The following is a 16785-nucleotide window of genomic DNA, read 5'->3' as shown; positions in this document are numbered from 1 at the left end:
AGAGAGAGAGAGAGAGAGAGAGAGAGAGAGAGAGAGAGAAGAGAGAGAGAGAGAGAGAAGCGAAGAATAGGAATTAGGAGGGAGGGAGAGACAAGAATATAGAAATAGCAAAGACAATGGTTTTAGACCAGGACAATGAACGGAATAAAAGAAGATCAAAATAGTGTATGAAGAAAGAGAGCAGAAAAATTGGTACAAAGATCCAATAAAAGAGAAATATCACAAGCTAGATGTTAGTATGTATAAAATGGAAAATTTGTATTGTCTTTAGTTTTAAAGTTCTCGGTTCCGTTTGATAAATCAAAATGTGTCGTTTTCGGGCGTGTTTGCAATCCGCAAAAAGAAGGTTGCGAAAACTTTTCCATCCGGAAAGAGAAATGAAATGGGCAGTGGAGCAAAGTAGAACGCAACAACTGGGGTGCAACCAATGTTATGTATCTATGCGTACATTCGTCTGCCACCTTCTCTCATTCTTAAATAGAACAACGAGTTAAACAGAATATATTTCTCGATAAATTTTTTATAATCAACTTAATTGACCGCAGTAAACGTAGGGATTTCAAACAACAATGACGCGTAGAGAAGGAAACGAGAACAGCTTATTGTTAGCCAGCGTCACTTTTGTCAAATCATAACGTCAGGCAGCCTCAATTCTGACGTTATTTCGCAACCATCATTTTATTTACGCCTTCATTTCCTTCATTTCCAAAAATAAAAATATGAAACTACATGCGGTTGCATTAATGATACAATAACAACGCAAGAACAAGATTAATAGGACAGGCGAGCCGTGATAGTAAGAGATTATTAGACGATCTCTACAGTGCAAAATCACGTGATAAAGAAACGCGCCAGCGTTTTCAATTTTGTGACTCGTCTTGTACACGCGGGTAGTTTCGCGGCTTCACCATAGCTCGCTTCGCCTCGCCTCGCACCGCCTCGCACCGCCTCATCCCGCTTCGCTTCGCTTCGCGCAGCAGCTGCACAGGCGTCGAACGAGCGACCGAAAATAAATTCCCGCGGAGAGAGAATCCCCGTACGTTGTTTTAAATAAAGCGAGCACGCGCGCGATAGCCGAAGCCGGTCAGCGCGCGCGTTTGGTCGCGATCTCCGCTCGCGCGCGCCGCTCTCTCTCTCTCTCTCTCTCTCTCTTTCTCTCTTTCTTTCTTCTCTTCGCGAGCGGCAAGTCGCGAAGACAGCAGTAGCGGCAGCGCGGCAGACGATCGCGATCGGGTAAAAATACGGTGTTCCAATAGCTCGTTAAAATTCACCGCGCGATTATTCGCTATCACGCATCCCTTAAGAAAGGAAGATTAACGGTGCAATCGCGGTACGATTGAAAGACGTCCGAGATATCGAAAGTTCGCGCCGCGAATTCGCGACAGATATGACGCGCGGGACGAATTGTCACGCGCGAAAACCGGTTGTTTTACAATGCTTCTAACAAACTTCCCCGCGACCCGCACCCAGCTCATACGACGCTCTTAAAACGTGCAACGCGTTGACGTGTCAAAGGGAGACGTGCTGAAGCGGTTGGACGTGCGAGGTCTTGACAACGCGTGTCTCTTCGTGAAGCGATAAGAGTGCGAAGCGTGTTATGTCCGAAAACGCGATGATGACATGTGAAAATAACGCGTTTTCTTCTTTTCCTTTTGTTTCGATTTAGCTATTTAGTGGATATTATATTTGTTAAATTTATAATCCAATTTCTCTCGTAAATTGATATTGTTTTGGTAGGAAAACAGTATTTTCTTCAATTATTTACGATATTTTGTCATTGATTTACTTATTATTTTCACAGTTCGAAAATTTGTGTTAAATTTAATACCTTTCACATGTTCTAAACGGCCACTTAAATTTTTGTGTCAATTTTTGTGTTAAGATGAATATGTTAGGAAGTAATATAAATATTATGTAAACAAATTTGTACAAAAAACTCAACTGACACAATTTGTAAGCGATCATATTTTTTTATTAAAATTAATATTGATAATTGTTAAATTAACACATGCTTCAATAAATTTAATATTTTTTTAATATATTAAATTAACTCATTTTATTAATTTATGTTTTAAAAAATATTTATATTTTTATGTTATTTGTCCATTTATTTCATAAATTATATTATTTTATTTATCTAAAAAAGGTTGAATATTAATTCAATACAAAATATTTAAATAACAATCATATTCTGTTAAATTAACATTCGGATATATTAAAAATTCAACAGAAAATTTTAACAAAGATTTAAGTGGACCGTTTTTAAGATAAATATTTCTTACTAGATGGTAGATCCGAGTACGATAGGTTATTGTCATTTATTATTGTTAGAATAATTCACACTACACAGACTCGCACTTCTTTTCAATCGCACAGAATATACATATACGCGGAATTGTAATCCGAATGTAAAGCGTGACATGAATGGTGCTTTTCGGAAACGAATGTTGAAAGCTCGAAGAATCTTGACGAGAATCTCTGTTAAAACATCAAATCGTTATGAAGTACTTTCAGGAAATAAGACGCGAAAAAAGTATTTTCAGGAAACGAGATGCGTAAACCACCGACGCGAGATATCGAATGTACATAATTCAGTCTTCGAGAAGCACCACTTGTCAAGATTTATGCTTGGACTCTTCAATCGCGGATTAAAAATAGCGATCGTTCTGGCAGAAAAGCAGTGAATTTTCTTCCGCTATTCGACTAGCAAAGCAGTATCTTGCCGTTGGCACCATTTTATCCACGTAATCTAAAAACATAAAGGTACGAATTTTTACACTTACGTAAAAGCATCATTTTATTCTGATGTTATTACAGAGTTTACCTTGTTAATTAATTAATTTTGTATACATATAATATTTTTTATATATCTAATATTTGTATATAATTTTCAACAACTTATTATTTTATATGTATCAGTCTCCGACACGATAGTGAGTTTCAGCAAAAAAGGTGGCAATTATTTACAACCCTTAAAAATAATTTTCTTTTTTTATTTATGATTTTGACTGTAACTTTCTTTTATAAGATTAATTCTTTTTTTATGATAGATATAGAAGAAGTAAAATTTACTTATATTAACTTAAAAAAATCACCCTTTTTTGATTATGTTTATTTTTAAATAAGGGAGTGATATAAAGTGTAAACTGTGTAGTTTATATTGAGAGTGCGATATAAACTGAATAATTTATAAAAATGCTCAAAATATTTTTGTTACATAATCTAATTATTACATATATATACAACATTGTTAAAATATAAAAGCGTTAAAATTTATAATTCAATAATATAATGAAATTAACAGCTGTAGAAAATTGAAAAAGTATTCCAATTAAAATCTTCTCAAATCAAATCATTTCAAGTTAATAACTATTTAGTAAAGCCGACATATGAATCTTCCTAGATAATCTAATTAAACAAGCTCAATGCGATGACGCGAATGATTCTGAATTATCATTTGATTTGTTCTTCTTCAGCAGAGCTGGCGACCGTCACGAGAAGCGCGTCGTCAGATGACGGCGTGCCGGTGCCGGGGGTGGTCGCAAGGCAGGCAGAACCGGATATAGGAGTTTCATTGGCAACCACCATCAACGACGGAGACGGACAGCAGCATCGCATCAGCAGCGGTACTAGCTCGGCAGTCGGTGAGTGGAATTCATTGCCGGTACTGGTAGAACGTCTACGCGAAGCACTCGAGTTGTCCCTGGCAGCGGGTTGCCGGCGAGGCAGCGACGAGCCGACGGCGACGTCGCATCACGGCGTCAACGTCGGCATCGACGGGGTCGGCGACCGATCCGGCGCGCACCGTTCTATGGAACAGGTGCTTTTCGGCAGCGACCACGACATACCCGTGTCGAGGAAGGACGAACTCAAGTTCCTGGAAGATTTACTGCTATCGGATATCCAGACTGCGCTCTCCCGTTTGCGTGAGACGCTCGAACGCACGGACATCGCAACACTCACGAAGCACGGCGGGGTATCAGATCCTACTAGTAAGCTACATCTCTTGCGACTGGTATCGAGCCTACTGTCGCGGCTACAGGTGCCAGTGGAAAAGAAGGAATCGAATAGTAACGAGAGTGACAGGACGATCGACATCGTGGCACAGAACGGCGGTGCACTACCTGGACGAAGACGGCGGGCTGTCAGACACACTATTGGCGTTTCCGCCGAAGAGATCGCACGCGCGAGGAGGCAGCTGGAGGAAAGCAGCGCGAGCCTAGCGAGATTGAATGACCAGGTGTTTCAGATTGAACGACCTGAACCACTACTATCTACGTCGCGTAACGCGACGAGCGGCGAAAGACACGTGGAGGAGATCCACGATAAATATACGAAGGACGTGATTAATCAGCGTCAGTCGTTGCGTGACAGGAATAAGGATACGAGTGAATATCGGCCACTAATTCCGCCACAAGTTGGTTACGTGGATCGGCCGGTAGTCGCACACAGAACGACGGATGAATCGCGACAGATTCAACATCGAGACAGTGTCAATGGTTATCAGGAGAAAGTGAGCAACGAGGAAGAAACCGCGATTAAGAGAACGAGCGAGGAGCAGAGTCAGGTAACGAAACTTGCGGCGGCACTTCGGCAACGCGCAGAACTGATCAGCGCTAGCAAATGCAATAACGGCAGCAACAAGTTTGCAGCGAAAAAGTCGAAAATCAAGCGTGCCAATACCATTGACATACCAAGCTATCTAAAGTTACAAACCGACAGTCTCGGTTATGATAATCCTGGTTGCGTAGTGCTGCGACGTCCCATTAACGTAGGCGATAAGATTACTACAAACGCATCCAATCTTAGCGTGCCATCGTTCCATCCGAGAACGGAGAATGACAAGAAGTTCCTGGCGTTGATCAACCGGAACAACGAGACGCAGATAACGTATAACGCTGCACCTGCATTCGTCAAATCCTTCGGCTATATCAAAACGACAGACATGGCGCAACCGAACGAGAACTGGAACAGCCGATTTTCGAACATCAAAACCGCTTTCGATAAGCCTTCATCCACGAACGATAACGACAAGTTGTCACCGAGACTGCAAAACACTACAAAACGCTTCCCAAATACTCCTCAAACGTCTCCTCAGATTTCGGTAAACAAGAAGATGCCGACCAGTGGCGGCATGACAAACAACAGCTTACCATTCGCAAATGCAAACGTGCCGCAGCCGGATGCGGGTTTCAGACATGCGCCTTCGTCGCTATTTCGAAAGATCGAGAAGCCGTGTACACCGAAATCTCCGCTCGGTCATCACTGGCAAAGAGACAACGCACTACCGCCTCCTTGCTTTCAAGGAAACTCCTTGCGCGAGAAAGCCAAGATATTTGACCGAAACGGTAATCAATCTCATCCGCCTTCGTTCAACGTGAACGAGAATACCCAGAAATCTGCTTTCCCTCGACCACCATGGATCGAGCATGACAAAAACGAGAATAAATCGAATAAGATGATCACCGAGAATGGACGACTCGATTATCGATTATTCTGCAAGCAATTCGCGCCCTTTATCGACAAGAACACCATCCCGGAAGCTAAAAGTATTGAGGATTCTCGCAAACGCAACGAACACTCGAACGTACATCGTAAAAACTTGGCGCCATTGAACGAGAAGCTCGGCGTGGTGGATGGAAAAATTTCGTTTAGGATGTTTCCCGAGAAAGGATCACAGGTTCAATATCGCTCAAATGAGCCACATCGCACGATTGAGGAATCGGTTCGAGACAAATCTGATTTTCATAGCGAGAAGAATGTCTTCGAACCACTAACCACAATACGCAATGATAAGGACTCAGTCGGAACCATATTCGCGGGTAACGCACCGATCGATGCGATGTTCAGAGGTAGCTCGTCTGTGGCCATACAGACTGGTATCGACGATGATGGTCATCCTGAAGAGGCACGAGTGTTTCGAGTGACTCCTAAAGTCGCAAAGGGACCGTCTGCGTACAATAATGCGTCTGTTCAAACTCACAACGAACAGGAAATGGAAACGAAAGAACACTGGAGCTCTTCAGCTCTTCAATATAACGACGCTGTTCCAACATCAGACTTGAATTATCGTCCTACTGGGGATTCGAGTCACTTTGTCTTGGATCACAATCGAAATTATGCCGTATCGACCAACGCTTCGATCGCTTCGAGAAACGAAATTCACTTAACGAACAACAATACTTGTGATCTTGTTAAGAAAGATACCATTTGTGTGCCGTATTCGATGGAGAATGTCCCTTTTTCAGCTACTTCCGATCAATCATCAGAACAGCACGAACTAGTCTTTCGTATGAGTCCGCGATGCGAAAATTATTTTTCACTTAAACCGATTGATAATCGATCACCAATATATCCGACTTATATCCCGTACGTTAAATCTAATAAAGATCCGTTCGAGGATCAGATGTCAAGCGCGTCGCATGAGATCGATAAGGAAGATTTCCTGTGTACGAGTGATGGTGCTTTGCCAGAGGAACAGAATATACAAAATCAGGATATCAGTGCGGACACCGGTGTCGTTACACGGTATACCTGTGCGATCGCGACTGTTGCATCTGAGAACGTTCCACCGACACGTGTCGACGGAACTAGACCAGAATCCGAAATGTCACCATCTGGAATATCCTCTTCCTCGTCACCCTCACAGCTCTGGCCATATCCCAAATCAACTAATAGCGAGACCATCACGACCGAAGACGAAATACGTCGACACAACTTGCTACAACAGAGCCTGGTCCGACAGTTGCAGAATGAACGAGTGATGCTGAATGATTATCATATGCCTGTCATCAATCAATCTAGCAATTTTAATCAGCCTAGTCTTCATCAACCTAACAGTTTTAATCAATCTCTGAGATTCCAACCGGTAGAAGTGTCGAAAAGTCCGGAACCATCAAAAAGACCAGAACCACCGAAAAGATCGGAATTATCAAGGAAGTTGGAATCTTCAAGAAAGTTGGAATCTTTGAGAAAGTTGGAACCTTCGAGGAAATTGGAACCATCGAGAAAGTTGGAACCATCAAGAAAGTTGGAACCGCTGAGAAAGTTGGAGCCGTCAAGAAAATTAGAGCCTCCAACGATTGTTACCGGTTTACTATCAGTAGCATCATCCTCCGGATTCAGCTCGAAGAATCGGATTACCGCTCTTAGAGAACAATATGAGCAACCGGACAGTCAATCGAAATCCATGCAAAAGGAACGCTCGCCAATCCCGAGCGGAACAAGCGGCGCGATGGATTCCAGCGACGAGTATCTTGTGTCCTGTACCAATAGACCGTCCAGATCCATCGTCCTATCGAAGTCCGAATCATGGCATCAGCTAGCACTCTCGAAGAGCCATCACGCTCCATCGCGTCCAGTGCAGAGCAATTTACCGCCACAATCTCTCTCTGGCACCGGATCTTATCTTCCCAAACCACCTAAGCCAAAGTCACCATCATCCTTTAAGATGAAAAAACAATACGAGGCATCCTCGTCTTTGGACAGCGTGAAAAAGATGGAGGATAAAATACGCAGATATTTTGATAATCCAGCAAACGACGGTGCCATGGAGACGAAGGATTCCAAGGGTAGACGTTTCTCGTCCCGCGATTCAGTAAAAAAAGGTCTTGTTGGTCTATCACGAAGTCGCACTATGCCAGGAATATGCGAAGAGAATCTGCGCCTGACGATCCCAGCAGTGCCACAGATTTCCGTGGCGAGCCTCAATAGTGCTGATGTGGACAAAGTATTTGATGACATCTTCGAAGAGGCCACCAGGATTGATGATCACTTCTAATCGACTGATCCTCATCGTCGTAAGATGTCGGCATGATGTTCACTTGGGAGACTTGGTGACGGTAAAAGTGGTGTCCGTTCGGGATTTTTGCGAGTAATTTTTCGAGAGCTGATCGATATTTCGCGCTGTGTTGAACAATGTTCGTGATAAAATAATGATTCTATGATCATCATTAATTTCATCACAAATATACAACATAATTGATTGATAATATGGATCGTTAAACTGTGATCTTGTCTACTTTAATTCGCATAGCCTGCCATCAGCAGTTATAATTCAGGACGCATCGTTACGTACATAGCCGGTTAATTCTAATCAGATTGTTTATATTAGAAGTTTGCATACAATTATTGTTGGTCACTTATTTTTACAAGACTTTCTGTAAACATTAACTAAGATTTTGAGATTAACTGAGATTTAACTGTTCTTTTACTTCCCTTCAAGTTGGCTTCAACTAGTATTTTGAGAATAGCTTACAGTACTTCTTTAAAAAAATCCAGTATTATTTATTCAATTGCATTTTGTACAAAATGCTAGCTGTTTCAATCTACAAATTAGTCATCTTTTATGGATAATTTAAAAGAAACTGAAGGTGTATAAGCTTAAATCCATTGTTTTTTAGTAGAAAAACACATTTTTTTTCCTAGGAAGCAAAAACAAATTTATTTAAAGTACTTGCCCTCGCTAACTATACATTTTTCCCATCTTTCGGGCAATTTGTGTATACCACGCCAAAAAAATTTCTCATCTTTCGAGGCAAACCACTCATCAAGCCATTTTCGGACATCTTCGTAAGAATCAAAGTGCCGCTCAGCGAGCGCGTGACCCATCGACGAAAACAGATGATAGTCAGAAGGTGCCAGGTCTGGTGAGTAAGCGGGATGGGGTAGCACTTCCCAGTTGAGTGTTTCCAAGTAGTTTTGGACCATTGTTGACGTGTGTGATGGTTGTCGTGGAGGAAAATCAGCTTGTCATGTCTTTTCCGATAATGCGGCCTTTTTCACGCAGAGCAATTTGATCAGTTGTTGGTGGTAGCGGTGAGCATTAACAGTTTCACCAGGTTTTAACAGCTCGTAGTAAATGACACCCTCCTGATCCCACCAAACGCACAGCATTGTCTTCCGTCCGAAGCGATTTGGTCTTGAGGAAGATGTTGATGGTTGGGCGGGATCAACCCCAAAAATTTCTTGCGTTTAGGATTCTGAAAATAGATTCACTTTTCATCGCCTGTCACAATCCGATGCAGGAACGACTTTTTTGTCTGGCAAGCATTTGGCATGTATTTTGGCGTTGCTCCATCTGCCTATCGTTCAGTTCATGCGGCACCCATTTTCCGATCTTTTGAACCTTCCCCATGGCATGTAGCCGCATGGAAATGGCTGCTTGAGAAACACTCAATTGCTCGGCAAGCATTTTTTGCGATTGGGTATCGTCCTCGTCCAAAAAAACCTGCAATTGACAGTCCTCAACCTTCCTGGGCTGATTTTCACGCTTCTTGTCACTCAGGTCAAAATTGTCGTCATTGAACCGGCGAAACCAATCTCTGCACGTTGTTTCCGATAAAGCATTGTCACCATAGGCCTCTACAAGCATTCGATGCAATTTGGCAGCCGATTTCTTCAAATTGAAACAGAAAAGCAAAGCTTCCTGCATATGCTTTTTTTTAGCAAAAAACTAGACATGATTACGAAAGAAAAAAATGTATGTTGTATGAAATTGCTAAAAAAAATGTATTGTTGTATGAAATTGCTGATGATGTGCACTGGTTAATGTTGACAGATGTCAAACACATAAAAAAAAGTGTGTTGTATGCCCAGAGTAGCTTTGTACGCTCACTAATGCCACCTATGAGCAAACAGCGGATTTAAGCTTATACACCTAATTACGTCAGTTTGAAATCTAATTTGCTGCGCGTAATTCTCTCGTAATCGAGAAGTACTAGCTCTTTTCGTACTCGTAGCTCACAATATTAGAATAGATCTAACAAATCTGATTAGAAGCCGCATCTTTGAGGGACAAAAGCATTTTTTAACGATGCAGTTCTCGAAGCTACATAGTTTTCTGCGAAAGCAGTATGTTTCTTGCACGGCGGAATTGGCCGATACATGGTCTTTGTCCATTACGAAAGACGGTAGTGCAAATAGATTCAACGACCATTGTCACCGCCGATGTCCAGCATCTCACTCTTCGTTCTTCTCGCTCAAAATCATCACGTGAGCGCGAAAAATCGAGCAACATGGAGCCACTTATGAAATCTGCTGTAATCAGCAAGAAATAAAGAACATCATGCAGCGCATCAGTTATATTGCTATTATTCGGCTTGATGCACGTAACTACGAGCCACAAAATCTACGTATAAAATATTCACACCCTTTACACGTACGATGCTCGTGATCCACGTGCTCCTCCCCTTTCTCTCAACTTTTCCTCTCAATATTTTTTCTTCTCTCTTTTTTTATTTAAACCCAAGTCGCGAGCGCACATTCTCGCGGACGGAGTCGCTAAGAGGACCATGCCAATCCCCGAATAAAGCAGTGAGTCACAGCCCTTATTTTTGTTGATTCTTTTGTTACGCAGTGGCGTATACAGTTTGCACTGCTACGAGTGTGTCTAAGAGTGTAATCGTAATGTACGCGCGCTGGTACAATTGCAGAGCATAGCGATGCTGTGGTGGCCTGAGTAACTCAGCTCAGATCTCTCGAAAACATCCCCCGAAAATACGGGCGCTGATAAAAATCAAAAGCGATATTTTTCTGTCACTTAAGACTCCACGATGCGCAATTATAATTGTATGTTTCGCACTATTCGCGGAATGTATTACATCCAAGTAGCCAATATTTCCAAAAATTTAATAGAATTCTTTATATTCATGAAATATATTGTAGTGCGCGCAATAATGAAAAATTAATAATTACAATTACATACGCATGTAATGTTTTTCTAATATAATATACATTTATCATCTTTTTCTTTATATACAAAGAAACTTTTTTTAAGCAACTTTTTGGACGGATGTATGTACATGAAGGACTTATGTTATTGAGCTAATGTAGGGACAATCTTATTATATGAGTGTTGAAAACAAAACCAACAATTTTTTGATTGACGCGTAGTTTTGCTTTGATATTTGAAACAGTCATTCAGCAAATTTGTATGAAAAACGCAATTGATTCTCAGAAATAAACTAACAGACAGTAAAGCTATTTATTAATGACAAAAGATTTACGTTCACTTGTACATTCAACAACAAATCTAAACATAAAAAATTTCTGATTCGAAATTGACTTAAACTTTTAATGCTCCTTTTTGGTTTCTTTTTGTGTGGGTTCAATAGATCCACATAATTATAACCACATCAGCTTTAGAGAACTAAACGCGTCGCCTGATTGGCAAATATACCCTTACTTGCTGCCACACCTCGTGATGTACAAGCGCGTGCGTGATGTGTACACGCGCACGGACATATTTTTTCAATACTCGTGCATGGCGATGGTGTCGATCGATGTCGGTCGATCGACGAATTTAGCCTGTCCATTTTACAATGAAGTTCAATCCAAAACAAATCCAAACGTTCCTTTTTCTGCAGGTTTGTTATTTCCTCGTTACTAGTCGAAAATTACTAAAGAGATACTTGAACAATTAATATCTGTACAGATACATATTTCTTCGCCACATCCTGTTCTTTTTCATACTAAACTGTTATTGAATTTGTTTGTAAGATAACTAATGCATGTCACGGGCACACGACGAGAGTGATAGATGAACGATTCTGCTAGATCCAGACTTTCTAATAAATCGCACCTCTGACTCCTTTGTGACCGCAGGATTCAATTATAGACAATTAAAATAGATATAGAGAGACATTAACATTTCAATCAGATCTAGTATGCATCTCTATATGAGTCTAACATATTATGCTCTTTTAAACATTAAGCATTTGTAGCTTTACAACGCCTTGTTCGTTTTTCAGCTTCGAAAAAGCCGCTGTCACCTTTCGCCAAGTTTCGTCAACTCGATAGACAAAATAGCGCCTGTTTGTCACCAAGGTGAGAATAGAAATTAAAATTACATATAATTAAGGATTACGTGGCTGTTTTTAACGCGACAGGAGATTAAAGAAGAATCTAATAGAGCAAAAAAAGATATCGCACTCTCGCAAAAAGAGTGACAAGTCAAAATTCTTTGAATTTCGTGCGAATTATGAGCGCATAATGTTCTAAATATATCAGAAAAAGTGATATAAATTTAATTCGAGTCGAAAAGAAATTGCAAACTGGAAAAATCAAAGGAGATAGTTTTTAGGAGTTTAACATAACACCATAACATTTAGTCTTCTTTCAATGGATAATGGAAAAATAAAAAATTATGCCTTGACAGAAAGGTTAATTATATTTCTAGACTTGAAACTTGAAACAAGCAATATATTTAACTCCAGTTAACTTATTTTTAATACATTTAAATAATTAGTTTTATAATACATAACTTTTTTTCCTCTTGCTTGAAAAATTTTATATTTTTAATTTGTGTAATTTTTCTTATAGGGGGAGAGATAGAATATGCTAATTTATTAATCAATTCATATCTTGCTGAGTGATTCATTTTCTGTTTCTGAATTGTTTATTTAGTCCTGTAAAATCACCGGCAACGGAATTTCGATTCAAATTTACCGAACCAACTGTACGAGATAACGCTGCGCAAATTAAGGAGCGATTACTAACATGGTGTCGATCAAAAACCAAAGAGTATGAGGTAAATTCGTGTGTTAAAATAATATTGATTCGTTATTCATGAATTCTTATGACAGTCTTGTTATCTATCAAGGGAAAGCGCGCTGCATTTAATGAGCTATTAAATGAATTACATAATATAAAAACTCCTTTGTTTCAGAATGTACAACTTGACAACTTCTCGACAAGCTGGAACAATGGTTTAGCATTCTGCGCGTTGATCCATCATTTTAGACCAGATGCTTTCGACTACAATTCTTTACGTCCAGAGAATCGCAGGAAAAACTTCGAACTTGCTTTTACGAAGGCTGAGTAAGAGCTCCAAATTTTTTATTTCGCATCGAGATGCTATAATTGTTTTTGTTTTCAAGAGTTTATTAATCATTTCTTTTTTTTCGAATATGACCTTCTTTGCGTAAAATTGTGTTAAACATTTTTTTGTTGTTCACAAACCAAAGAAATCTTCTTTCTTGTAGCGAAGTCGCTGGAATCGCGCCTTTACTTGACGTCGAGGACATGGTGATGATGCAACGACCAGACTGGAAGTGCGTTTTCACATATGTTCAGTCCATCTATCGTCGCTTCAAGGATGAAGACTAGCAGCTATAGTTGATAAATCGCAACAGCAGCAACATATAATTCCATTTCATGCCAAGACATAACACTGACGCTACTCGTAGAACAAAGTCTTTCTTTACTTCACATGTGGATGGAAGAACAGTAGTCATTTCTTTTTTTATACAGTTAGATTGGTGTTCCTATAGCCACATATGAATCAAATCTGGTAGTAAGCGTAGAATTTCAGACAATATCTTATAACATGATGATGATGACGATGATAATGATGATGAGCCATTGAAATCAGTCCACAATCATGTGAGAAGCTAAATGCATTCGTACATAATATGTCTTATATTTTCATATTTCGTATATTTTCCTGGCACGCAGCCTTACTAACGTGTAACTGTAACTTTCTACCGATGCTGATACAGCTAATAATTTCTATGAAATATGTAGATAGCATTCACGTGTAAGCAAAACGCAGAATCGCTGCCAAGTAACACATTAGCGTCGATGTTGTAAAACTAATTAAAATATCTTACCAGAGAGTACCAAAGAGATTTCTCTAATAAATATGTGATATGACAAATTTTCAATTATTTTCCTTCATTATTCTCCTCATGCTTTATTGATTTAATTTTTGCGATTCAAAAATTCTCAAAATTGCAATATTTTTATATTTAATATATTATTTCTTAATCTATAATTTATACTGATAATATTCTGTCGATTTTTTAAATTTAAATAGCAGGAAAGATTGGAGATTTTATCAACATTAGATACAGCTATTGCATACAACTTTATCATAGATTTGTTGTTTATAATTTTCAGATAACATGCATGTCTAAAAGACGTTATAAAGATCTTTTAATTGGTACATATATATCTAAAAGATTTCTAAAAGATATCATGTAAAAATGTCTTTTAGATATTACGTGTTGTTAGAGTTCTTTTTTAACAATTAATTTCAAGAAAATTTCCAACCGTTAATATCTTGTACTTATATCGGAATATTTAAATTTTCAAAAATATAATATTAGGAAATTATTAATCAAAAAATGTTTATTAAAATTTCAAGGATTTTCAAACTTTAATTTTGGCTTATAGGCACATTCTGTCATTAAAGATTATAAATGCAAAGAGATGCACGGACACCGCGACTAATAGATCTGTTCTTTTTAATTAAAGTTTCTTGCACATCTTTATCTTTCTTCCTCCATCTTTTCTCTCCATATTGGAGAGAAAAAGAGAAAAGATGAATCGTGCAAGAAGTTCAGCTAAAAAAACAGGTCTTCTGTCTCCACTTTTGCTCTACTGCAAGGAGCATTCTCGGTAATACTCGTAGTAGTTAGTGGTAGCCAGAACTTCAAATGCCCAGTCAGAAATGATAATGAAATCGACATCGAATCGACATCGATTCGAAATCGAATCGATGTCGATTCAATTATTATTTCCTACTGGATGACTACGTTCAGAGGGTCGATTCTGTATCTTCAAAGGTGAAAATTACAAAAGCGAGCAAATTTACTAGATGTTGATCAATGAAATAATCAATATTCTAGTAAATTTGCTCACTTTTATAATGTTCCTTATTTCAAGATATAGAATCGATCCCCTGCAGATTTAACAGTTTTGCAACCGTTTTATGATTCTCTGCTGAGATAGGACTATTCTTCTAGATCTAAAAGATCTATGATCCAATCAGCGCAGAGAGTCAAAACGGTTGCAATACTATTGAATGTGCTGAACGCAGTTCAATGATCATTCTAGTGATACTTGTAACCTAATCTAACCTCATTTTAACTTATCTAACGTAAAGTTAAAATAGATATCAACGGTAGAGCTTAGCAGATCTCAGTTTATCTTTATTCGTATCGTTGCATATCATAAAGAAATTTTATACTTGTAACTATCATTACTTTAATTTCAAAGTAATTTGAATTGTGTTTTTTCTCACGTGTATTTATCGTGAGGTATCGTTGAAGTATTACGGTTTGTTATACGATGTCAATGGAGACCGTACCAAAAGATTTACGTGGATTAAGAGCATGTTTGGTATGCTCTTTAATTAAGGTATGTATATAAGGTACATAAATCTTATATTGCCTTGTAATATAATCGGCCCTTCAAGATTATTATCATAACCTCTATAGAACGTATTTGTGAATGCCTTTCATCTAATGACACAAATGAACATAAAAAAAAAAAAATTGTTTTATCTTTGTTACTCATGTAATGCAAAGATAGAATGACAGTGTATTGATTTGTATCTATAAATGGAACCCCTATATATTAGAATAAATGCAATCATATTTTTACTCCATAGACTTTCGATCAATTCGAATTTGATGGATGCGATAACTGTGATGATTTTCTTCGTATGAAGAACAATAAGGATAATGTTTTTGACTGCACAAGTTCCAACTTTGATGGGTAATACACTATAAGTAATACACTATAATAAATATTTAGTTGGCTAAGAATGACCTCTTTTTTTTATGTACATTAGCTTTGTGAATATTTAATATTAGCTTTTTTGAACAAATCATTGAGAATTTGTTGTGCACTGTAAAACATTAGTGCGACGTTAAGACGTGTAAGATGTTAGATATTTTAAATATAATTTTTTATTATTTCTCTAATTTTAATGGCTAACAATTTAATAAATAACAATGTCTCATTTTAATAAATAATTTTATTATGAAGAAATAAAAAAATGATTTCTAGCTAGGTATTTATTTTGCCTGCTTATATTTTATTGTCTATATTTTAGAGTGATCGCACTAATGAGTCCAGAAGATAGTTGGGTATCCAAGTGGCAAAGAATAAGTAAGTATTATGATAAATATACTAATATAACTCAAGTAATTAACATTTTTTTATAACTAATTCTTTTATTATTAATAATTGTAATTTTTTGATTTCAAGAATTTTTCAAAATATTTTGTTATTTTAAATTTATGTATGTGTATAAATAGTCAACCAATAGAAAAAGAATAAAATTCCTAAAAATTAAAAGTATGTAGAAGGCTCAGACTATAAATTCTAAAATTATTTATAATATATATTTAGATATTTTAATAAATATATTTATTTGAGATTTTCATTTTAAACGTATAATACATTTATACAGACATATTATTCTTACAAATGCCAGTATGTATTTATCTAGGAACATACTTATGTGCGTATATATTATAAAGATTTGTTTAAGTAGAATGCTATTTGCGCAAACACTTTCAGAATAAAAATTGTATCTCAGTCTATATATATGTATAATTACATCGAGAATGGCCGTTAATGCCGAGATTCTATTTTTTTCAGATCGTTTTTGTAAAGGCGTCTACGCCATATCAGTATCAGGACGATTACCAGCTGGTGTCATCAGAGAAATGAAGAGCAGAGGAATTGTATATAGGCCACGTGACACGAGTCAACGTTAATTATATAGAAATTTCTATTTAAGATTCTATTTAATATAAATATTGAACTTTTCTTAATACTGCATTAGAATTAGAGCAATTGAAATACGATCATTATTCATTTTGTTAAGCTTAATATAGAAATATTTTTGCTAATTAATATCGTATGACTATGTTATATTAAGAATTTTTGTAAAGTATAAGTCTCTATAATAAACAATTTCAATGAACATTGAATCTGCACTTTACTTTGTTTATATACATGTGTGTCATTCATTAGATTAAATGCAAATTG

The 16785-nt window shown here is 37.7% G+C and overlaps 3 protein-coding genes across 3 annotated transcripts in view; all 3 read left to right on the top strand.

The window, feature by feature from the left end:
* Positions 1-7780, top strand: part of LOC105623065 — a 14762-nt gene extending 6982 nt beyond the window's left edge. The window contains exon 4 of the mRNA XM_012204467.1: positions 3477-7780. Within this exon, the coding sequence (XP_012059857.1) occupies positions 3477-7780 (4304 nt within the window). The remainder of the gene's footprint in view (positions 1-3476) is intronic.
* A 3483-nt stretch (positions 7781-11263) lies between these two features.
* Positions 11264-13107, top strand: LOC105623094 (smoothelin-like protein 2). The gene is made up of 5 exons (XM_012204493.1): positions 11264-11366; positions 11751-11826; positions 12406-12529; positions 12668-12819; positions 12984-13107. Exons 1-5 carry the CDS (start codon positions 11264-11266, stop codon positions 13105-13107), a joined length of 579 nt encoding a protein of 192 aa, XP_012059883.1.
* Positions 13108-14893: 1786 nt separating this feature from the next.
* LOC105623064 (transcription elongation factor SPT4) lies at positions 14894-16727 on the top strand. The gene is made up of 4 exons (XM_012204466.1): positions 14894-15141; positions 15395-15501; positions 15842-15897; positions 16393-16727. Exons 1-4 carry the CDS (start codon positions 15073-15075, stop codon positions 16509-16511), a joined length of 351 nt encoding a protein of 116 aa, XP_012059856.1. The 5' UTR covers positions 14894-15072; the 3' UTR covers positions 16512-16727.
* Positions 16728-16785: the final 58 nt, after the last annotated feature.

The sequence above is a fragment of the Atta cephalotes genome, assembly GCF_000143395.1.
Source record: "Atta cephalotes unplaced genomic scaffold scaffold00052, whole genome shotgun sequence".
Lineage (NCBI taxonomy): Eukaryota > Metazoa > Arthropoda > Insecta > Hymenoptera > Formicidae > Atta > Atta cephalotes.
This window is presented reverse-complemented; position numbering and strand designations above follow the sequence as displayed.

Excerpts from the sequence above, each read along its gene's own strand:
- LOC105623094 (XM_012204493.1), top strand. The coding sequence starts at position 11,264 with ATGGCGATGGTGTCGATCGATGTCGGTCGATCGACGAATTTAGCCTGT. Across the intron at positions 11,367-11,750 it reads AAACGTTCCTTTTTCTGCAG|CTTCGAAAAAGCCGCTGTCA; the intron begins GTTTGTTATTTC and ends TTCGTTTTTCAG. Across the intron at positions 12,820-12,983 it reads CTTGCTTTTACGAAGGCTGA|CGAAGTCGCTGGAATCGCGC; the intron begins GTAAGAGCTCCA and ends TCTTTCTTGTAG.
- LOC105623064 (XM_012204466.1), top strand. The coding sequence starts at position 15,073 with ATGTCAATGGAGACCGTACCAAAAGATTTACGTGGATTAAGAGCATGT. Across the intron at positions 15,142-15,394 it reads TGGTATGCTCTTTAATTAAG|ACTTTCGATCAATTCGAATT; the intron begins GTATGTATATAA and ends TTTACTCCATAG. Across the intron at positions 15,898-16,392 it reads ATCCAAGTGGCAAAGAATAA|ATCGTTTTTGTAAAGGCGTC; the intron begins GTAAGTATTATG and ends TATTTTTTTCAG.